This window comes from Rhea americana, unplaced genomic scaffold (genome assembly GCF_003343005.1).
Source record: "Rhea americana isolate MKP2758 unplaced genomic scaffold, rheAme1 scaffold_104, whole genome shotgun sequence".
Classification (NCBI taxonomy): domain Eukaryota; kingdom Metazoa; phylum Chordata; class Aves; order Rheiformes; family Rheidae; genus Rhea; species Rhea americana.
This window is the reverse complement of record NW_028185084.1, coordinates 216,592-240,091: the sequence shown is the minus strand read 5'-3', so window position 1 is coordinate 240,091 and position 23,500 is coordinate 216,592. Positions and strand designations below refer to the sequence as shown.

At 48.8% G+C, this 23,500-nt stretch overlaps 1 protein-coding gene across 2 annotated transcripts in view; it reads right to left on the bottom strand.

Annotated features, from left to right (window-relative positions):
• Positions 1–855: 855 nt before the first annotated feature.
• SUFU (SUFU negative regulator of hedgehog signaling) overlaps positions 856–23,500 on the bottom strand; it is a 92,107-nt gene continuing 69,462 nt past the window's right edge. For both annotated transcript variants that reach the window (XM_085307558.1, XM_085307566.1), the window contains exons 9-11: positions 23,012–23,150; positions 9,846–9,914; positions 856–6,141 (exon numbers count right to left, since the gene is read on the bottom strand). In XM_085307558.1, coding sequence (XP_085163684.1) covers positions 6,052–6,141; positions 9,846–9,914; positions 23,012–23,150 — 298 coding nt within the window. In that variant the 3' untranslated portion in view covers positions 856–6,051. The remainder of the gene's footprint in view (positions 6,142–9,845; positions 9,915–23,011; positions 23,151–23,500) is intronic.

The following is a 23,500-nucleotide window of genomic DNA, read 5'->3' as shown; positions in this document are numbered from 1 at the left end:
AAAGCCCTCGGGCAATCTTCCCCTTTTCTTTTTTGGGGCGGGCTCCGCGCTCTGCCCTCCATCGCGGGATGCCGCCGGCGCTGGACGCGGCTCCTCCGCGGGATCCGGGAGCGACGCTGGGAAAGGCCGGCGGAGCCCGGCAAACTCCCCGCGTCCGCCACTTCCTCCGGCGCCTCCTGCCCCGCGAGGAGGAGGAGGAGGAGGAGGAAGGAGCCCCCGGCGCCTCCGGAGAGAGAAGAGCCTCACTTCACGCTGCGTCCCGCTTACGGCTTGTAAGCGGTCGCCGCGCGCTTTGATAAATGGTTAATCGCGTGTTAAAGAGCCCAGACAAGTCGACGGGTTGCTCCTCACCGCCGTCTATATCCTCTCCTGCCGACGCGCTCGGGGCTCATCCTTTTGCCRGACGCTTTGGGTAACGGGGCTCCCGCCGGTGCCGGCGCTCTCCGGCCGGGGACGGAGCCTCGGCCCTCCGCTCCTCCCCGCGCCCCGCTGAGAAGGAAGAAAATAATAATAACAATAAAGAAATAAATAAGCAGACCCGCTCCCTCTCCCGGCTTGGCAGCCGCCCGCAGCCCTTCCGGCGTTAATTAGAGGCGCCGCCGGCGTTATTAGCGACGAGCYGCTCCGAACGCGGTTCGGCGGCCAGCGGCGTCCTTCATCGCCGGGGTCTTCCTCTCGGGCGTTCGGGCGAACCGGCGGCTTCGGAGAACCGCAAACCCGGTGGCGGCCCCGGAGCAAGCGGCAAAGCCGGAGCTCGGCTAAAAGATTTCTGCAAAACCGTCCTGCGCTACCGTGGCTTCGCTCGCCCCTTCCAGCGCTTCCCCCCCAAAAAAAGGGCCGCAGAGGAGGACGCCGGCAGTTATGCAAATACGTTTAATGCACTTGGAATACACGGGAGGAAAAAAAAACGTTTAGTGATTCACAAAAATATTACAAAAGTCACGTGCAGGCGAAACGCACCCAGCACTGCAATAACAATGTAGGAATTTACATTAGAAACTAATATAAAATATTTAAAAACCTCTGCTAGTTTAGCTTTCCATTCGTTCTTTTTTTTTTTTGTCTTTTATTAAAAAAACAACAGCAACACAAAGGGGAGGTGTAGTGGGGGGAGAAAGGCCCGTCTACGAGGTACAAACTCCTTCTGGCCCAATTCGGCCGCGTCCCCGGAGCCCCCCTGGGGAAGGACCACGGGCGTGCGCAGACCACCACGCTCACGCACAGCTTTTAAAGCACTTTTCCCCCTCCCGCCCCGGACCTTCCCCTTTCCCCGTGCCGCCTCGCAGGGTCTGGCGCTCCCGTAAGCGGTTTTAGGGCAAACAGAAGCGCGGCGCGAACGGAGGAGAGGTGGCGAAGGACGTCGCCCGACAGAGAGGCAGGTCAGCGCAAGGCTGGGCTTAAAACACATTTGCAGCCTCGGGCTGATTGAATTTTGGAACTGAAATTGTGGAATTGTGCCGAATAGAAGGGCTGTTTTTTTTTTTCTTTTTGCTTTTCTTTTAAAAAGAGAACAGGCAGGCAGCGGACAACAGAAAAATGTTTCGAAAATAGTAAGTTGCTACAGAGCTCAGTTAAAAACTGCAACAGTCCCAGGGACCTAAATTTGGCCTAAATTTTGGGACGCAGCCGTCACTGGCCGACGCGTGCTTCGAGCTCGTCTCCGGCGCCGCGCGGCCTCTGCGCAAGCTCGCTTTCCTCGACGGGGGCAGACGCACAGAAGGGGATTCGCAGTCGCTTGACGATCCACCTGCCCTTGCAGCTTCCCTCGAAGGAGGAATAAGGCACAATATATATACTTGAAACGGAGGGCAACCGAGCACAGGAAGGAGCCTCCGGTACGGGGTGGAAGGGGAAGTCGTCTCGCCCGGAGGCGATGCCGCAGGGCGCGCGCTGCCCTGAGCGAACCCGAGCTGCCCGTGCAGCGGGGAGGCTGCTCCCCTGCTCCCCGCCAACAGACCTGCCCCCTCCGAACCAGGCACCGCCTTCAGCTCTTCTTTTTTTAAGCTAGACCCCCTAAACATTTCCACTGGTCTCAAATGGAAAAGAACCACCCCTCTACTTCTTCAAAGAGCATCTGATGACCCGACGGTGTCACTCGAAAAGCCACGCAAGAGCAACAGAGTATTTGAAGTGAAGGGCTTCCCAACATCATTTCAGACCACCGCCGGCAAGTCTGCGTACAGCAAAMCCAATATAGCACCACCCTCAAAGACGCTGCACGCAGCAGGCACCAGCTATCTTAAGCTGCTGAAAATACCACCGCAGGTCACACCAGCTGCAACCCTGACTGCTCTGCTCYGATCATACGCTGCGTACTTTAATGTTGAAACTGTACGTTCTTTCTCCCCGTTTTTCAACCAGAGGTTGAGAAGGAAAGTAGTCCTGGCTTCGGGGGTTTCTCTTGTCTCAGAGTTGCAGTCCCATGTTGGATTTTCAAGGCATCGCAGATCTGCTGTAAATGCTCTTCGTCTCTGGAAACATCCCTATCTATCTGCATCATGAGACTTCTGTGGGAGGGAGGAAACCTGTACCCTCTTCTTTGAAACTGTCATTTATATCCAGATTACTATCTTTAGCCAACGGGTTTTGGTTTCATACAATCCTGCTTCAGACCTTCTACACAATCTAGAAGAGAATCAGCACCCGTGGTGCTACCGTCTCAGYGGGTCTGGGCTGGAAAACTGCTACGGAATTTGCAACCGCTGATTTATTTTCCTTTTTAAAACTTACTTGCTCACTAAAAAATATAGGTTTCTTTTCTATTTCCTTCACACACAGGCATGCCCCCTTGCCCCAAGAGGAAAATATCCAAACTCAAGATCTCACTCACTCGCCAATAAGCCTTTGGCTTGATTGCAAACTTGAAGCGAATCAGGGCAGGGGAGGCCCTCTTGGTGCACAGTTCTTTTCAATCCTGAATAACACAACTTTCTTATTCTTAGGTAACTGTTGAGAGGCAGCAACATGATGTTGGACCTTAAGGGTTGACTTTCACCAGTTTCTCTCTTATAGTTGGTCTAACRATAAGAAAGCATTTTCTGCTTTAGCAGTTTTTATGTCAAGAATTTCTCCCCTTAATTAAATAGAGAAGATTTCCTTTCCTTCCCCTCAAATCAATTGTTATCCGGCTACCAGCAAGGATCTGTGAGAAAGCATCTCAGAAATAGAGATTTCTGGCATGCCACCTGTTTGTAATTCAAATACTCAGAACTATATATAAATACATGACATGGAACAAAAATACACACACACACACACACACACACACACACAAGGATCCTGGGTGGATTTTCAAATGTGTTCAGTGTGCTCCCTCCGAAGTCAATGAAAACCCAACCCAGAGCATCTGATGAGAGTAAATATGGTGAGGAAAACATACACATAAGAAAGGCAGAACTGGAGCACAAGGCAGCGAGGAGGAGGAGCTTTCCCTGTGCAGAGCACTGCCTCCCCGCTGCGAAGGCTCAGAGAGTCTGAGGTTCACAGGGCAGGAGGTCCTAAGCTTTCCAGATGTGTGTCAGGGCTCAGAGAGGCTCTGATAGACTTCTCTCTGCCCCGTGCTGATCTCTGCAGGAACAGCAACGATTGACCTTCCAAACGTCCCTTCTCCACCAAGATGTGGATTTTGAGCTTCTTTTAATGAGAACTAGCATCTGGAAACAAGGAAGAGCAGCCAGCATTGTGGCACCAGGCCAGCTCTGTTGCAGGCACCCCAACAAGCTCGTGTGAAAGCAGTCCACGGGCTACTGTCTGCAGATGGCTTTTGGGTAAAAATCCTAGTCGTTGCYCTTTTCCTGACTGACACAAATGGCCACGTGTTCGTTACCTTGCGATGGGGCACTTGGGCACATCATTTTTCAAGCTGGACTGGTAATTTTTCCTGCCGTTTTCTAGCCCATACTGGCCACTGGGTATGCACCTACAGTGCAGAAGAGACAGTACATGCTTACTGCTAACCAGGACGGTGGAAACTAGCCAAGAGATTCGATGGATGAATACCGTCTGCCACAGCACAGAAATCACTCTGGCTGGCACACTGCAGATATCTGAAAGTTTGCTCTTTCGCAGCAGGATTTTAAGATGATCCTCTGAGTTCAGACAAAATGACAAACTCATTTACATGTAAATTGCTTCCGTAGCTTTGCAGAAAGGAAGGTTCTGCCGAGCAACGCTGGACCTTGCATTTGGCCTGCCTTAAATTATAATATAACAACAATTATAATAATACAAATACCACTTTGTACACAAAGCACGCCCTCTCCTGCAAATCCTGGCATGCTTCGGTAAGTCCTACAGCCCTCTAGTCAATAATCACTCTCTCTKTACAGAGAGACATTGAGTGACTTGCCTGAGGCCACAGAGGAATTCTGTAGCAAGTCCAAGGGAAGCTTTGTGGCTCCTAGGTCTGCTTCTTGACCAACACTAACCATCCCCAAATATATGCAAGAAACATCAAAGCCAACTGTGCCAGGAAGAAATTAAATCAGAAAAGCAAACAGAACACTGACCCTGGGGTACTATGAAGCCTCTTGGACTTTGCTGTTAGATCAGGGGAGTCAAGTGTTAAAAGCTTTTGTTATATCTGTATTACGATCACACAGCTATTGAGCATAAACTAGGAAGAAAAAATGGCCAAGTTAGCTTGTAGGTAGAAAGGGGTGGAAGATAAGCTGCACCTCCCTGACAAGGAATGAAGAGTTGCCACCAAAAGGCAATGAGCAAGCAAAATCTTGGGGAATATGCATCAGAAACAAGCCTGCAACAGCAGCAGGGGGCAATGCCTGCGGCAGATTGCTTCGGCACATCCACAGGGGCCAGCGTCTCGGTACAGAGCCACAGCCTGCAGGGGACACAGACCTCTGCACACCGTGTTTTGCTCCAGGAAGGAGGCCACAGGGATCTAGAAGGAGAGGGACATCTCAAACAGATTTTGATGCTTTACAGTCCATCCCCCACACAAAAAAAAGAAAGGGGGGGTATCAGCCACAAAAGAGCCAACACAGCAAGACTGAAGGGGAAAATGGAGCTGTGCTAGGGCACAACCCTGCTGGCACAGGGAGGACAGCTGCCTTACTGAGGCCGAGTCTCCTCTGTGCTATGCCAGGTCAGTGGAGATCTCCATTTCATACGCTTTTAAACAACCCTCTGGATCCTGCAGAGCTGCTGAGGTTGTCCTGTGAACAAATGGTCCTTTCTAGCTTCTCAAATTCTGTACAATAGCAAGGAAAAAATACTTGACAGTATCTCTTTAAAGATAAACACACTGTAAACAGGAGATCTCCCCCGCCCCGGTAGCTTTCTTCCTCCTGCTTGTGCAAAACCAGAGGTTGCGACCTTCCCTGGGGTTCAGGCACAAGGACAGGATGCGTGAGAATAAAGTTGCCTCTGTTTGCAGCGATACCATAGCTAATAGCACCAAGACCGACACTTAAAACATGCCTAATTTGAGGGCAGGGAGGATCTGGGTTTGTTTTTCTTGACTGAACTAGAAAGTTCATCTTTAAATCTGTTCAACTTCAAGCATGTGAGCTTTTGGCCTCCTTTAAACAGGGGAAATACCATTCCGTTTCTGAAAAGCAAAAAAAAATAGCACATGGAAGAACAGTTCTGCAGTCAGTAAAAGTTTGGCTAACAAAAGGACTCCAGAGTCACGTAAAGAACATTTAATCCATGGATTATAGGCTCGCACCTGGCAGAATGCATGTGTAAATACAGGCGTGCAGAGCGTCTACACCCTAGGCTAAGGCAGAAGGGAGTTCTGTAGCTAGGAGAGAGAAAGGATTCTTACTACTAATTTTCATAGTTAAATACTTCTCACTCGCACTCACACATACGCAGGCTGTTCCCAGAGAGCTCAGCCCTGGGAAGGATAAAGGAAAGGGCTCAGTTCGGTCTGGGCCATGCTGAGTAGCTCCTCTTCTGTTTGCAGTGGTTGTGCAGCAAACTCTTTCATTTGCAGGCAGAGTTTTTACTGCATTAATTATCCTGTGAGTCACTGGGCAATGGACAGTAACTTGGCTCTCCCAGTTGTTAGAAGGGTGTAATTCAGCTCTAATGCAGCGGGTTGTCGAACACAGCATCTGGCAAGATGGAGACTTTCAGTTTCTTTTCAGGCCAGCTGTACTCCTTTGGAAGTTTAAACTGCAAGACAATAAAGAGAACCAGTTAATGTATATCACTGCAGCCTAACGCACAGAAAAACAAAGTCACTGCAAAGGCAGGCAGCCCTCTGTTATTATTATTTTTTAAAACAAGAGGCCACTAAGAAAACATTTCCCCATCAGTATGTTTTGGACAGCAGTGGATATTAGATAATGTGGTCTGTGCCTCAGCTGCCAAAGTAAAGTTCTGAGATTTCAGCCCAAGCGTTGTTTATTTCATCAGATGGATCCTGGAGGGTGGCTGTTCCCATCACCACTTCCCCTCCTCGATCTCATTGAAAATTTGCAACACACAAGTATCTCCTCTCCCACTTGACCATGTCCGTTTCCCTTCAGCTACCCCCCCCCCAGCCCCGTGATCCCTCTGATTGCTTTAGAGGGGGGATTGCAACAGCTTTAAAATTCTCCCCTCGCACGGCGGGGTGCACGCGAGACAGCGTGCTTCTGCAAGGTGAAAGAATCGTAAGGGTTTGTAAATGGCCATCAGCTCCGGGGGGGGGCAAACGGCGCTGCCCTGGCTGGGGAGAGCCGCACGCCCGACCGGCGCTGCCGCTCGAGCCCTCCCCACCTCTGCTACGACGGCTTCGCTGAGCGCCCCTACCGTGTCTCGTATTAACACAGGCGCTCAGCTGCTCCGGCTGTTTTGCAAACATTGATTGAAGCGCACGGAGCAGAGATTTTTGCCCCAGTCTGGTTTACACAGCACTGTCTCTGGCAGATGTTTCKTGAACAGTGCAAGTACGCCGGTTCCACTAGCCCTGATGTTGCTGCAGGACACGCTGCCTTCACTCAGCATCTCTGACCCCAAACAGGGTTGCCCAGGGACAGAGGYCCAAGAGGCCCTTACCATCCCCTATCGCAACGTTTGAAAAGGGCCCCTGCATCCATGCAGACCTCTCAGAAACAGCTTTGTCGGGAAGAGGGGGGAAAATGGGGGAACTAAACCATTGCAGAGAGGAACAACATGGGCCATTCCCAGGCAGCAGCATCCCTGCAAGGGTTAACGCTGACCAGGTCCTCCCATTCCCTTCTTGTGCAAAGGGCAGGCAAAGAGAGAGGTGCTGTGTAGCAGGGGGGACTTGGGGCTTCTGTGGGGTTGACAAGTGCATCTCAGAGCAGGAAAAGTCCCCTCTCCATGACATTTCAATTTTGTTCTCACTGCTGAGCTGGCAAAGACATGCATAAGAGTGGAAAAAGTCCAAAGAATGCAAACACCTTAGATGCAGAGCTAGTRAAAGCTTCAAATCCTTACGTGGCAGAACGGCAGCCTGGATTTTTAAAGCTGCTGCTTGCRTTTGTGGCTTTTATAGACTACCAAGAGCCTTCTAGACTTTGGATGTGCCCCATCCAGAGCTGGATGACAGAGATCTGGAGCAGCACTTCAGGCAATCCCACTGCCAGGCCTGACAGTCCACTGCACGTGGGGGACAGTTCTGGAAACYAGTTTGCAGAAAAACTTTGTTTTTAAAACTCTGCTGCACTCACAGCGTAGTACCACCTGACACCACGATAGTACCTGATACCCTAAAGGGATGCTAGGGGTATCTAGGTAGGATCCTGTGCTGTCAATGACGCTCTAGCCCACAGGCAGCTAATTCAGGATGGCTATAGAGGGATGCTCTCTTGAGAGAGCCCTCAGACCAAGGCCAACAGTGCWGCAAGTTGCACAGGAGCTATGAAAATTAGAGAGTTAGTGTAAGGGGATAGTGACGGGTGAATCATCCATCTTTATCCAATTAGCTGTCCTTCCTGTAAGCATCCTGTTTCTGGAGAACATTAACATATACTCAGCGGCACATTCCTGCTAAAGGAGTTCCCCTCCAGCTGTCTGCTCCACTCTAACAGGTTATGAATTTGCTCCTGAACTCGCTCCATTTGYGGTTCGGGTATGAGAGTAACTTGCAGCTGGTACCCGTTGACCTTAGTATGCTGAGCTGGTGGTTCAGGGTCTGAGCCCTGCTCTGGTAGCAAGGCAGGAGGATCATTCAGAGCAACGGCTACCATAAACTCCCGCTCCTTAGCCTCTAGGAAACACAAACAGTCCAAGCCCTACTCAGGGCTGTTTTTTTTAACTCTGGTCCTGCATATAGTCTGAACCATATAATCTAGCGGTCCTACAGGCCCAGGGGATCCTTCTGAGTTTAGTGTCTAGGGTATGCAAAAAAAAAAAAAAATGCTAAAGCTACTCAGACAGATAATTTGGTGTTAATTTCAGTTTCCACTGGTGGCTCACTACACAGCCAAGGAAAGACTCTCTGCAGCGCTGACTGGGCTTCCTTCTATCACATGAACATCATCAGCAACCAGCCAGGGCTGCTGAGGAACACATTAAGTTGGCCCAAACTGGGATCCTGTAATTTACAAATCCTTGGAGGAATCTGGACGCTGAGAGATCACATTTCATCTAAAGCATTTCCCTCTCATAAACAAGAGAGCTTCCAAAGCAGTCCTCTTGGAGAAGTCAACCTTTGCATTCGCTTATTTTTTACTTTTTAATTTAGCAAAGTCACAGTAATTCAGAACCAAGCGCCTGTTCKCTTTGCCAGGAGCAGCCGTACCCGCTACCTTTCTGCCTCAGCAGAGAGCAACAGCACACGAGCCGCCCAAAGCCTTAACTACAGGGCCTTCAAATCGAGTATTCCTGGGCGTCCATGTCACTGGCAAAAATGAGCTTTGGATTAGGTTTAACTGGATAAAAGCTGGCCTGAAAGTCACTGCACGGCCAGCAGTGTGCTCCCTCACTCACACAGCGAAGAACACCCTGGCATTAAATCAACCCAGAATTAAACAATTAGAGCCCTGAGATTTTCCTGGGCGGGGGGGGGGAGGAAGGGAGCAGGGTGAGGGATGGCAGGGCTGCTCGACAAGCCAAGGAAAGTTTCTTTAGAGTCTGCAGGGAGCTGTAAAAAATGGGATTAAAAATATTACATGTCATTTCTGCCTCTGCTCTTTGAAGTCAGGCAGAATATTTATATGGCATGCATGGGAGACAGGGTGTTAAATGTTCCCCAGGAAGAGATCACATGGCAGGGGGAAGTTTAGCACCACACAGCAAAGCTCTATAAAGCTCCCTCTGCCGCTGCAGCTCAAGGCTTCCAGGCTGCCGACAGTCCTCTGCGCACGGCGCGCTACCTTGCAGGGGCAGTAGGTGAAGGCCCAGCAGCAGACGCGAAAAAGCCCCATCTGCTCCCCGAAACCAAGCAGAGGCGCCTACAGCAGATTGCTYGGTCGCAAATGTGCTGCCACCCGAGTGCCCTTCTGAAAGCGGGGAAGCTGGGGCGCCTTGCGCTGCTGCGGAGGACGCTTTGCACCTCACAGAGGCCAAGGGCTGCACCGCCTCGCGTCCGGGCATTTGGATGCTCAGCAGGGAACACTGCTGGTGGAAAGGATCCCTGGGGCATAGCGTACCTGTCTCGCTGCGTGCACCCCTCTCCCCTCCCAGGGAGGTTACGCAGCGTCCCCCTCAACACCCGTTGCTGCCCTGTATTTCCTGCTATCAATTCTCCTCTCAGGGCCTCGGTTCACATCAGCAGATGCGGAGGCCTAATGAGGCCTCGAGTTTACGCGGCAGGGCTGCAGCCTGCCCGCGGAGGACGGGAACAAAGCAAAGCTGCAGAGCGGGGCGAGCTGTGCCACCGCTTGTGGGGGTGGTACGCGGGAGACGTGGGAACCACGCGGCCTTACTTCCTCTGGAGAATTCAGATCTTCTAAATCTTCCAGCATTCTCTCTACAAACTCTTCGGTCAATAGGATCTGCAAAGGAAATACAGTTGTTTATACTTTTACACTCCCAGTTTTAGCAAATTGCCAAGTAACAGAACTGCTTCTGTACAGAGCAGACTCTATCAGCTCACTCTTCCTTCCCCCGTGTCCTTTCTTCCCGCAACACAAAGGTTTTGAGGGCAAGCAGCTCATAAATTTGCCTCCTGCCCCAACCRCTGCAAAAAAATGTTAAAATTATATGGCAATCTTTTTTGACCCTCAATTATCTTTCTCAATCTAAAATTAGAGGCTTGGCTTCAGACAGAGAGAGCAGTAAAGGAGGAAAAGGGGTCAAGATGACAACGGCCAGAAAGGCAGTGGGAGACAGAGCCACTTTCATCTGATTCATGGAAGTTAAGCTTACAGTTTAATCAGAAAAGAGCAGCGAAGGACAGCYTGAAACTCATACAGAGCTGGTACTCTGGGCACATGGAGGGCTCTCACCTGGAGTGCAGCAAGTTATTTAGAGGAATGAAAGGTTCAGTGAGGGAGGTGCTACCAGTGGTGCCCACGCTAGGAGCTGGAGGCCTTGGGCACCCTGGCCTAGGCTCTCAGAACACCTGTTCTGCTCCTCCCAAATTTGCARATTTTCCCCGCTCAACCCACTCAAGTTGTCTCTCGCTTGCTGRTCCCGCAATGCCTGTGCTGGGAAAGCTTTTGGCTCATCTCAAGACCAGGCTGGCCCTGGCCTCCAAGGACCCTGAGCCACGCAAACCCAGAAATGCCAGAGAGGAAACCAGCCCCAGGAATTCAAGGGGAAAAACTCCCACCCTCTTTAAATAAATGTGTGCTAGCCAAAAACAAACATGTTCTGCCTCTCTTCACAACAGCCACGAAGGCCAGAGCTACGTGCAGGGCAGCTGGTTTGGCACAGGAGTCGAGAAGGCAGTGCAAGACGAGGCAAACATCCCCACGCAGTGAGGGGGCATTTGGAGCCACATTCCTGGGAGTTAGATTGCAGCAGCATCCAGCAGATTATTCCCATTTCAGCCTCCAAGTTTGTTTCTTTCCCACTGCTCCTCCTTTCCTTCCTTCGCTCCACCCTTTCCTCTATCTCTAGCACTACTTTCCATCCCAAAGCAACCATCAACCCCTGTTCTCTTTTCTCAYCTCTCCCTTTCCCTGTTGGAGACTGCTCCGACATCAAACACTGAGGGAGCCCATTGCCCCCACACCTTTTTCCTTCTGCAATCTCCTCTAGCTCCAAACTGGAAGAGGAGCAGCCAGGCTGTCCCATCTCAGTGCAGGAAGCCACATCCCATGCCCACGAATGCCAGTAACATCAGAGAGGAGTGCGTGACTGCTGGGATGCCACAGGCTGTTCTGGGAACACATGAACTAGGCAAATGGACAGATGAAGAAAGGGAAGACTGATCTCCCTTTCTTCTTCTGATTGGCAAGAGAAGTGACCTAAAAATAACAAATCCAGACCTGAGAGCTCTGAYGTGTCCCAAGTTCTCTTCCCTTCAATCTTGCTACCCTGCTGCCATTACACACTGATTTCCTTGGGGGCTGAGGGAATTACAACCTCCTCTCTCCACCACATTTCCCTCTCAGCTTAGCAAAACCTGCAGCAGGCTCCAGCCCAAGGTTTACGACTGAGTTGCTCAGCACAGAAGCAGGCAGCTCCACCAGGTCTCTCTGATCATACCTCGAACCTGAAAAAAACTTGCTTTAGCTGTGAGCCAGGATCTTGCTGCTTTGGACAGGACTCTGCAACCTGGCACTGATCTACAGACTGGCAAGCTGAGAAACATTGCACTGAAACACGTAGTATCACCGCAAACTACTGCAGTCTCCTTGCAGGAGACTGTAACTAGTCTGCTCGTTGGACTGGAGACATCCGTTTGTTGACTGTTTGCAGAAGCGAGGTAGCRGGCTGTCCGTAGTCGGAGGCAGAAGGGCAACCTGATCACTTAGCTCAGAAGAAAGAGCTGGGTGGGGAGCTGGGGCTCTGCATGGAGCAGATCAGATTCTGCGGAGGTGCAGCCTGCCATGGGGTGAGGGAATGAAAACAATTTGGCAGACATCAAAATCTACAGAGCAGCCGGAAAAAGGAGGAGGAATTGGTATTCACAGCAATCAGGCAAAGAAGAAATGAATATTCAGCCATCCATGGATGAGCAAAAATGCCAGAGGTTGGAATGGGTGAGAGAGCAGGAATGAGGAGCCACAGTTTTGGCAGGGGGACTAAAAGATGAGCTGAGCAGGAAGACCCCTGGGTGCTCCCAAGGTGCCAGAGGCAGGGGAGAAATAGGAACCACGTGTGTGAGGCAGCCAGCTGCCCTTAGGCTGGTGGAAAATGAGACAAGGTGTGCATGGGTAAATAGCACAGACTGGAAAGAGTGAAGTGGGGGCAGGTCAGGTCTCAGCTAAAGCACAGACTCCCAGACTAGGGAGAAGTGTGAAGCACTGCAGCTAGCACTGACCTGGGGTGCAATCCCACAAGGTGGCTGAGCCCATGGGCAGCTTGCTGCTACTCTGTCAGTGGATTTTGTTAGTCCAGCTAAAAAAAGCTCAAATTCTGCTGATTTGGTGAAATGAACTGGCTCCCTGAAGAGTGTGACAAGTGGAGAGCGAACAAGAGTCCACAGCTCAGCTGTCTCGTGAACTATGCTCCTGAGATCTAACCGATGGCAGTCTGCGCTAGCGCGGCGGGCTACGGAGCGAGCTGCGGAAAGATCGTGGCGCTGTTCTGCAAGCCCTGCACAGACAGTTAACTTTGGTGGAGGGCAGGCATCTCGGGCTGCAGCAACAAACCGCTGCAGTGACATTCACACACTGTGTCACTCAGACCCTCTCCTAAACCAGCCTCCGTCCTCAACAACCTTCCTCAGGAAAAAAAAAACACCCCAAACCCCACTGCTCCACACAGCCTCACTGCAGGGGAACCTGCCCTCCTCCTTGGAGGAGAAGGGAGTCTCCCAAGGGCAGGTGTAACCAAASGTACGAGCGACCTGGTCTCTCAGCACAGGAAATCGGCACTCTCCAACTCTCTTGAGGATGCAGGGGCAAGGCACGTGTTCCCAGCGCATGATGCTCAAGAGGGCTTTGAAGTACTGTGATCCTGGCTTTGCAGCCAGACGAGATGTCTCCACTTAGGACTCTTGGGCCGCTTTGATTGGGCTGGTTCTAAGACCTGTGCTCATAGATCAGGCTTGCATCCACACCTGCAAGCAGCAGCACCAGCTTCATGCTGGTGAGCGAGTCTTTGCTCCCACAGAGGAGGATGAGAATAAATGCAGGCCAATCTCAGCTTCCCTCACTCACAGTATTTCTGGTTTCCAGCTCTTGTAGCAYGCCTGCTCCGGCACAGTATGATACCCCATTACATTAACACACACACACACACGTTATATATGCATGATATTAAAGGTGACATTCCCAGCAAATAAACATGACAGACTGCCATTGCTCTAGGCACCTAATTTAATTTCCTTCGGGATTTAAACCTTAGAAGCCCAAATTAAACAAATAGGCCCTGTTCACTTTATATTTCAGACCTGAACCTAGAGTTTTCCTCCGATGCTGTTAACTGATCTTATCAACAGGACACTGCACAGAGATCATAACGATGAAGTAGCTTTTTCACTCCCCAAAGAATAACAGAGGCCTGTTGTGCTACAGCTATGGGAAGAGTCTTAGCGATCCGGAGGGCAAAGGAAGCTGTTCTACGCACAGGCAGAGCCAGCCGGGCCTCTGCTCTGAGCAGGCCTTTCCCTCCGTGAAACCTCTTCGCCGGTGCTGAGGAAGCAGAGGAGCTCTCCCGAGTCGCTGCCGGCCTTGTCGCCAGCGCCGGAGCGGCCGGGCGCTCACAGCGCTGTGTTTTCACAGTTCTGTGCAAACATTCCTGCCTGCCGAAGCCGGTTACAGGGTGCAGCTCAGCCTTTGTGTGATGCCTGTTTGCAGTACGCACAGGGAACAGCCTCGCCGACCAGCTGGGGATATTTGAACCATTTCCTTCAGGGCTGCGCAGTACTGCTCACACCAGGATCTCTGTGACCTGACCCAGAGAGGCCCAGACACATGCAATCCCATTGCTAGCAGATTTAGACTCTGTTTTATATGTGCTTTGCAGCTCTGCTCATATCTTGGCTAGTCAATGTATTTCAAACATAAGTCCCTGTTTTCTCTCCATCACAAGTACCTACTGCACAACCTTGGGTCCAAAGTTTGGGCTCTCACTGCCTCAYTAATAGCTGTATGTGTCCAGGCACGTCACAAAATACCATGCAATGCAGTCTTACTCAGGTAGATGTGTTCGGGGCACACACTGGCTGCACGCATGATGTCTCCCTCTCGTGGTAAGTCCCACCTGGGCTTGCTGAAACCTACTCTCTACCTACAGGACTTGCCTAAAGGTCAAGCGAAGGAGCTTGTGTCGAAGCTTTGTGCCTGCAGATAGTTGAGAAACCTGTACTGTGACTTGTTGCAGGTACACAGCTGTGAGTGCATGAAAACAGACAAGATCTAAAAATGCCCACAGGGTCATGGGGCTCTACTTCACCTGGCTCTGAAAGCAACTGATGCTTAGTGAAATATTAAAAACTTTATAATCAGCTTCATTCCACACCTAGCACATGTCTCACTTTSGCGTTCAATCCTACCACCAAGGCTTGAAGTTCCCAGCTCGGAATAGACTGGCTGGGGCCGCAGGTCACCCAGATGTTGATAGCCTGGCACAGCTGGCAAGTCTTTGATCAAGAAAGACCATCAGAAGTTGCGCTAAGAAGTTAGGTGCAGCTCTGCCCACCATCAGAAAACATTTTGTCCATGGCAAGACACAAGTGATTAGCCCAGGGATGATTAAGCATGGCTGCTTTTGCTAATAATACCCGTTTTTCCTGCCTACCTAGGAACAAAACAGACAATCCTACASTTTGCCCCAGTGCTTTGTTTGCATTAAACACTGCACTTGCTCTTCTAACAGGTTTGTCACAGAAAAGAAACTATGTTTTATTAGTTCTGAACTTAGTACAGAGATGGCCTTACAGCTCAGAGTAGGTGGGGACACGTTGCAATAAACCCCTAGGTAAATTATACCACCCTACCTAAGAAAATGTTCATCCATAAAGGTGCTATGCCTAGATTAGGTGGAGCAGTTGTACCCTAAGCCGCATGTCATCTGTTACATCTGCAAATGCCCAGTAACTTCTAGGAGCCCTTCGCACTGAAAATGTTCCAGGTTAATTCCTACAAAAGTGAAGTTAAGTTGTGCCTGTGTTCCCCATTGAAATTAAACATAACTGATAAAACCCCTCATAAATCATGCTCTGGGCCATGAACACCCTCAAGGCCATCTCTCTGCTCTCCCCTTGCCTTGGCCTTCTACGGACAGCCTTGCTGTGATTGCAAGTGGCTCGGGRCAGAGGCTTTTTCACAGCATTTATGTTATGTTCAGCCTGGACACTATTTGAAGAGGCCACCTTGCTGTATGAACTCATCACACCTCTCATTACAGCCTAAAAGGTACTAGTACGAACACCTTTAATGGGAAATTCCAGCATTACTCTTCCAGGATACTTATAATCCCTCTGTAAAGGGAAAACGTGCACTCACAGATGCCTCAGGGACCCTATTGCTTCATACAGCGATGTTACAATCCTAGCAGAGGAAGCATGTTATGATGCTGAATGATCTTTGGCCACACCAGATCTCTCTCTCTGACATCCCCAGCTACAAGGCTAGTTACAAGACCCTGAACGCCTCAGAGCCCAGCCTGATGAGATCCGCCTTGCAGACAGGATTACTTCCAGTGAATACAGCGTTTGGCTCAGTTGGGGAGGGCTGAGCCAAGATATCGGGCAATACTAGTTTTTTCAGAGTGAAAACGTGAAGGAAGAACAGGCATTTCGGGGAATGCTCCAAGTGGGAGGAAGAAAAGCCACAGAAAGTACCCGAAATGTAGCCTGAGTAGCAAGGCAGGTGAATTAGGCTGTGGGATAATCAGTCTGCTTAGGCAGGATGGAAGAACTTGAATCATCCAAAACTAGCCTGAACAAMGTACTACAGCACACACTTCAGATGAGTTGATGCATCATTCCCTGGGGACCATCAAGATGACCTAACAGGTCTCTTTTTTTTTTTTACCTTTAGTATAAAATTTTCCCACTGTCTCATTCAACAATGAGAAAGAAGAACACACAGGGACAATGCAGCAAGGTTTGGAGAATGCTGAGGGAAGGCGATAAGCTTACCAGAAAGTGTGAGTATAGATAGCCCTAGACCCATGGAAGAATTTGGAGGAAGCCACCAAAAAGKTTCTGAAAAAGTTTCTCTTGGATTCCTAAAACTGCTTTGGGGAAGAGCAGGTTGCAGTTGTACGTGACTTAAACCAAGCAGTTTGTGGGCAGTTTCCTTAAACCCACCAGACTAGGTATAGCACATCTACTCAAGGTTAGGGAGACCAAAATTCAGTCCCCTATCTTTGAAAGGCTCGACCCACACATGCCACTTACAGAAGAGCATCTTGAGCATCAGAGTAGCTCTTATGAGGCTTTGCTTTGAACTTCCGCTGCTGCCATTATGCCAATGTGCATAAATGATTTAACGTGCTATAGCTGAGAGAAGAACCAGATGTGCTCATTTCCAGGGGAATGTCCCAGCTCTACCGGAATAAAGTCATTCTCTTGTGCTCTCTGTAACTAATTCAGTGTTTTATATGATGTGGAATAACTCCAATTGGATGAGCTGAGGAAAAACCAAAATACCCTATAACTATGGTGTCCATAAAGCCAAGAAGCAGAAATAGGGGTTCAAATAAAAGGGAGGGAATAAAACATGAGTTTCCCATATCCTGGCTGAGTACTATATCCCTCAAACATGGATTAGAGAAGGCAAAACTTCTAACAGCTCCAGCTCCATTCTGCAAAACTAGTTTTTTTTTCTTCACTGTTTTTATTAAAGAAAACTTTCTATTTCTGGTTTCATTCAGCACAAAAGGATTTTTTTTCAGCTTTTGATTTAAGGCTTTTGTTTCAGCAAGAAAACTGAATATATTTAAAGATCAGGCTCAGTCTGAGTTTCTTCCCCAGATTTTTCACTTAGATTGCCAAACCAAAAGAATGGATCATCCCCCATGACCCTGCTCACTGTAATCTCCCCCAGACTGCCAGCACAGATAGGGTGTGTTGATAGCTCCTGAACACTGGATGCTTCACACAAGCTCCACCTATCTACCTTCTCTACAGGCAGGTTTGTTTAACATTTTCTATGAAAAGCTTGACCCCGCTGTCCTAAGCCTCAACTTATTTTTCCATGCAGGATATCTTGGTTTTCATTTTTTCGAAAGTCGTAAGGGAAAAGAAATCAAGTTATCACAGAGATGTATTTTGGAAAAAGCACTTTTCAACAGTGCTAACAAAAGTGTGCGATTGTTTTGTTGCAAAGCATGGAAACTACCCGTTAGGAGGAGAGCTATGAAGATTAGCAAAAAAATGCTCTGGAGGTCAAGGGAAAATCTTTCTCCCAATCATGAGAATGCTTTGCCAAGTCAGAAGCCTCTGAAAGTCACTGTTTGTCCATAGTCTTTCAGGGAAAGGCAGAAAAATGTACTGAAGACTCTTTTTTCATTGAGCATGTCCCAGCCCAACACAGTTCCCCCCAGCACAGGGTGGAGGTAGCTAAGTAGTACTTTGCCCTCCAATCATTCCTCTGAGCGACAAAGCATTGCTATGGCACCAGGCACATCAGGACTAAAAGCAGGGAACCTCTCCAGCACTCTCAGTGTTTCTGCTGGAAGTCAGGCAATGTGGAGGAGGAGAAGGAATTTGCCAAGTTGAATGAAGGGGAGGAGAGAAAAGCAGAGACAGGCCAGGATGAGGAGAAGACAAAGGCACAGAAAAACAGGATGGAGAGCAGATCAGAAGCCAAAGCGGGGGGCGACAGAAAGGGTAGGGAGACAGGATTAAAACTGCATTTCCACAGCCTCAGTGTCCACACAATGTCTGCTGGACGTTGCACCCCACAGGCATGGGAGCTGAGCAGAGTGCCCCCCACCAGCAGCGGGTGCCAGAAGATAAAGTCCTGCTTCCTCCGTGAGCTTCACAGCTCATGTGGAGACACAGACCTTGTGCTGAAAATCAGAGGGCACCAACTGCAAATGAACCATAGCCTCCCTCTGCCTAACAGGATTTGTTTTGAAACTGAGCAAATTACGTGAAAAAAAACCCCTCTACATTCAGAGACCAGCAATATCAGGCATACCAAACTTGGGAAATGCCCGAACTGAGATTGCCTGCGCAACGCTAATTTGGCCCCAGCGTAGGTCTGCATCACGGACAAATCTGTAATCACAGGATCGCCTGCAGTTCCTCTCCCACAAGACCTCTGCCCTGCTCAGTCCTCAGGATGGTTCTGCTTACTGAATGCAGCATTAGTCATCATTTCTTTTCATTATCATTCAAGTTGTTTCCTCGTTCCCTCCTACTCTCTTTATTTAGTATGCTCCAACCGACTACTGCCAGCACGGATTACACTGGAAGTACCTAATCTTACTGTCCTGAGCACTCTCACAGTCTCTGGCACGCTGAGCCTCACATCTCTGCAAGGCAGGGATGATTCCTCTCCCTGGCACAGATGCGGGAGGAAGGCTACAAGAAGCTAAGAGACTTGACATGGTCACAGAGGAGAAATGCAAGAGAGCATGGAGCTGACACTGGTCTTCAACCCCCAGGCTGACCGCCTACCACAGAGCGATCCTTTCTCTCTCCCTAWGAACGGACGTGCCTCTGGAGTTCAGCTGTGGTGCTAGAATGCTTGTCAAACACTGAATTAACCTTCATAGGATGACTGGCAGAAGGTTTCCTTAATAAACAGGGAAAAACAAGTGAAGAGGAAATAGAGTTCAATTGTCCACCTCTTTTCAGTACCCAGCTCAAGACTTGCAGGGCCCTGTTTYCCAGCGTACTCGGCACTGGTGGGCAGAGGATTTTCTGCAGCAAAACCCCTTGTGGCCCCAGGTGCTGYTGGGAACAGGGATCAGATCTCAGGTCTCAAGTCAGCCATCCAGAAGATGAGGGACACAAATTCAGTGGCTGCCTGTGAACGTTTTGGCTTGAGACTGTGCAATAGCATCGAGAAAGAACACTGTAGTAGAGGCAGGGACAGGATCCAATTCTCCAGGGCAACATTTAACAGGCTTCACCATGAGACTATTGTGATTTTTCTGCAATTACCTGCTTCATTCACTACACACCTTCTAATTTCAACAAACAAATGAAGTGGAAGTCCTATAGGCAAGAGTCTACTCCATAGTCCTGATTCACCCCCAAACCACATTCCATCTCTGTGCATTGAATGAGGCAGTGTCCTTGCAAAAAAAACATATCATCATTCAGTTATATAATCTATTGAAATGCACATGTGTAACAGGGTCAAGTCTAAACTGCAGAGACTGTTGTTGTTCAGCTGTTTCTTAAATTCTGGCTGCTTGATTTTGCAGTTAATGAGAACTCTTTAACTATAGGTTTGTTTTTAGTGCAGCATATTGGCTTGTATGTCAGAGTTTGCAGCAATATCTGAAGTGCAACACGAATGTTGCACATGATCAAAGACTTGGATGTCATCTTCCCTAGAACAATGACTGCCTAAAGCAGCAGGAGCAGAAATTATCTGAAGGTAGCGTTAAACAAACCTCCTTCTCCCCTCTGGGGAGAGTAAGCAGTCCAGGTGAGCAAGGTAGGAGGGGAGAACAGTCTGCTTTGTGCTAGACGAGTAGAGAGCTCCACATAAAAGCAGAAGAGCTTTGCAGAAGCATGTCCCGACTCCCATCACTGGAGACTTAATGATGGTAATTCCCAAAGGATGATGCACGCTGACAGGCTTTGACACAAACTACCCCAGGATAATATTAATATGTATTAAAGGCTCAGGCAACTTTATTGGGAAGGGCTTGATCAGTAACACATTTCAACAGAGAGTCTTTATCACCTGCCTGAGCACAAGAAAGACAGGGAGGGAGAACACACGCACACTCTCACCTTGCTTTGGGTAGGCTTAGGGACAAACAAGGTTGATCTGTTATGGCACAGATGTGCTGTTTTGGCACAGCTGAGCTGTTGGGCCGAGAACCTTGGACATTTCACCACGAATACGAATGCCACTGTGGGGCAATTAATGTCAGAGCCTGTCTGCATGACCAGCACCCCTAACCCTCCAACGTAGGGCCAGACATTTCTTGCACAGCTTTTCACTCTGCACCTGGAACACGTGAGGAGAGGAGAGGAGTTTAGGAGGCAGTGTCAGGGCACTGATGTCACTGCRTTGGGGGAAGGAGGAATGGAAGAAAGAACTGCAGAAGCCTTTGATCATGTGTAATGTTAATGCAAGTGTTACACATCAGAGACTTTGCCACGGTAACTAGCATATAAACAGGAGTCTAGTGTTAACAAGGAGGACTTCTCGAATATGTTTGTACTTTTCTGAGTCAAAGCAATTTCCCTATTCAACAGTACATGACACAGTGGAAGAAGTTCAGAAATAAACCAGCCTGACATGCTTAGACCTTTAATAGAATTTAGCTTCTTAGAACTAATTAAATATTACTTAAATGAAAAAAAAATCCAAGTACTTGGGAAAGGTGCCAATTTGACAGCTCTGGAAAATGAAATAACCTAATCATCCCCAGAGCATGGGCAGCAGCAGGACAGGCTTCCCCTACTAACATGCCTCAAACGTGACCTGGAAAGGCTGTTGATAGAAATGGGGCGTATAATCTCTGCGGTCTAATGACTCCTTGCCTTTTCTGCTGAGAYTGCTAAAATGGCTCCTGCCGAGTACCAGCTGCGGCGGTGATACGGACACCTGTCTGGGAGGAATGGCACTGGGATCTGCCAAAGTCCTGTCATCTGCTAACCGTCCCTTGGAGCCTAGTGACTCTCAGTTTACTGCTCAGCCAGGGTGGCTGGAGCTGAGCAACGGTACAGCACCTCTCTGGCCTGTCCCCACCTTGGACACGCTCCACTCCAGCCCACGAGATGTAAACAGGAGGTACTGTGTTTAGTCTGCAGGTTTGGACTTTCACTGCACCACAGCTCAGGCCCAAGAGGAGTCAGTCTCTGGCTGTCACACAGACGTGGCCAGGATTTTTCAGGCTTATTGTTCCTCCCCCAAGATAGGAAAAAAGTCCACAGGAGGAGAAGCCTCCTGTTTTCTTGTCTCTGAACAGCCCCTCCATTTACATGCCTTTGCAACAAGCCCCTGCATTGCAGTGATCTGCTTTCAGCTGCCAACTCTCCTTGGAGCTCATCACTGTGCCTGGGGTCCCAAGTGAGGGAGGAGACGAATCCTCTCCGGGCCCCGCTCTGAAAGCTTTGCAGGGCTTGCCAACTTGGCCAGCTCAGACTGTTAAGGGACTAAACCAAACAGAATTTGCCTCCTTGGAAATTTTGTGCACCACAATTTCTTTTACTTCTGAAGTAAAGCCACACGAACCTCCCCTCCCTCCTCCACTCCCAATACCACAAGGGACTGCTGAACACAGATGAAGCCTCCTATTGCATATTAAGCCAAGAGCCTCAGACACTCCCACGTGTATCTCCACAACCGGGTGCTCCTCCTCTTGTTCCAGGCTGCTTTTAGCCTCCCTCCCCCCCAGGCTGTCCTCCTTCACTCTCATCACAGGGACAAGGCAGGAGCCAGCAGCAGAGCTGGTCACATAGGAAAAGATCCAATACATTAACCTTGTGTAGGATACAGGACAGGGAACTTGGTTCTTCCTACCTTTCAGAAGCCAGAAATTCCCCACCTTTCCCTCCTACTTACTAGAAAAACTTAACTAATTCTCAGTGCGTGAGTAACAGGCACAGARACAACCAGGATCAAAAGGGTTAATACTAGTTACATGTCTGAATGGTGACCTAATTATTGCCATTCTTCACTGTTTAGAGGTTACCTGACTACTTTACATCTATCAATACCTTTCAAGATGTGATGCAAATGCAAACAAACACTCTTATGTTTGGAGTTAACACAGTCACGAGATCCTGTGTATCATGTGTTGGCAAGCACAGAAGCCAACACAGATGACCCACCCTTAAACCTGACCGTTTGCTGTTAATCATTACAGGAGTGTTGCACTTCCCAGCCTGTAMAATCAAAGCATGCAAGTTCTTTGAAAATCCCTACACGAGATGATTCTAGCCAAGATCAGCAACTTTACAAGTCATACAGATTTCCAGGTATGATCTCCTCCAAACTTATGAACACAGGCAGTGGAATACCTTGAAAACAAGTCACTGGAAGGTTAACTGCAGCACTGTAATTCTAGAGCTCTGAGACAGACCTTTGCCTTAAAAACAGGAGAGGCAAGAAGGCTACAGTAACAGCGAAGGCAGAAATGTACTGCAGGTATATAGACCTCAGAGATGGGCTTTACCACATACACTTATAACCATGAAGAAATTAAAGGTTGGAATATCACTAAGACATCATACCATCAGTGCATCACTGGGGCTCAGTAGAGACGACCCTCAACACCAAGCAGATAGGGAGCTTCCAAGGAAAATCCATTGTACAGAAAAAATCTGAGTGCAGAAATTGTGTGGGCACTTCAAAGTATTGCATGTGTCAAGGAATCAATAGGAAAGACAGAACCAAAGGTGGTGGCACTCTGTGTGCTGCTCTCCTTTAAAGGATGATGTAAACCTGAGATCCTGACTCTGTAGGATCAAAGTCCCACAGCTTTCTCTTGAGATCAGCTTGCTAGTTCTTCCACCCTGGCTCCATTCTGGCTTAGGTCATTCCACTCTGCCTCCCCAAATTCCTTTCTAGAATAAATCAGAGCAAATACAGCCTGCAAAGTGTTCTGTATCCAGGAAATGGATACTATTGCATTCACAGATGATTTTAGAACTTTCCGGCCACTGCTTGTCATTTTGAGTTCCATTAGTATAAATAGTAACAGTTCAACATTATTTTTTGAGTGTATAACTACTGAAAATACTGTGCAAGAAGTTTCAGAGATGCTGCAGCAGAATATGCAGGTCTGTTACACTTTTAAGCCACACAAGCCCTTCAACAGGATCATTTTCAGGACACTGTAGAGGAGGATGAGGGAAAAAAAAAGAAAGAAAGGGTGGCACTCTCACTTGTAACCAAGGTCCATGTGCTGCATAGGGGTGCTCTTCTGTAGCAAAGGCTCCTTCCACTCCTGTAGATACAAACGTGATTGCTGTATCCCCTGTAATGCTTTTATATGTAAAGTGCCGTCCATGTAACAGCCTTCCCCTGTGGAATAAAACATGTGTGCGTGAACTGAGAGGTTGTGAGCTGTATTCAACAGAACGATGAAGATGTACACTATAACTTCTGCCATCAGTGCAGAAAACTATTTTGACAGCAGCAACCATTAATTTTTTAGAAATATATGAATGATTTGCTCCCTAAAGTAGGTCACAAGCCTCTTTTCGAGACAGGGATTTTCCCTGTTAATTGTAGGGCCTAGTATCAGAATTAGAATACATCTAGATCCCACTGCACACCTCTCCCCAAGATGAGGCACTGATGTGTGTAAGGGCATGGGACTGCCAAACCTTTCAATATGATGAAGGCTGTAGGAGAGAATCCAGACTCCACAT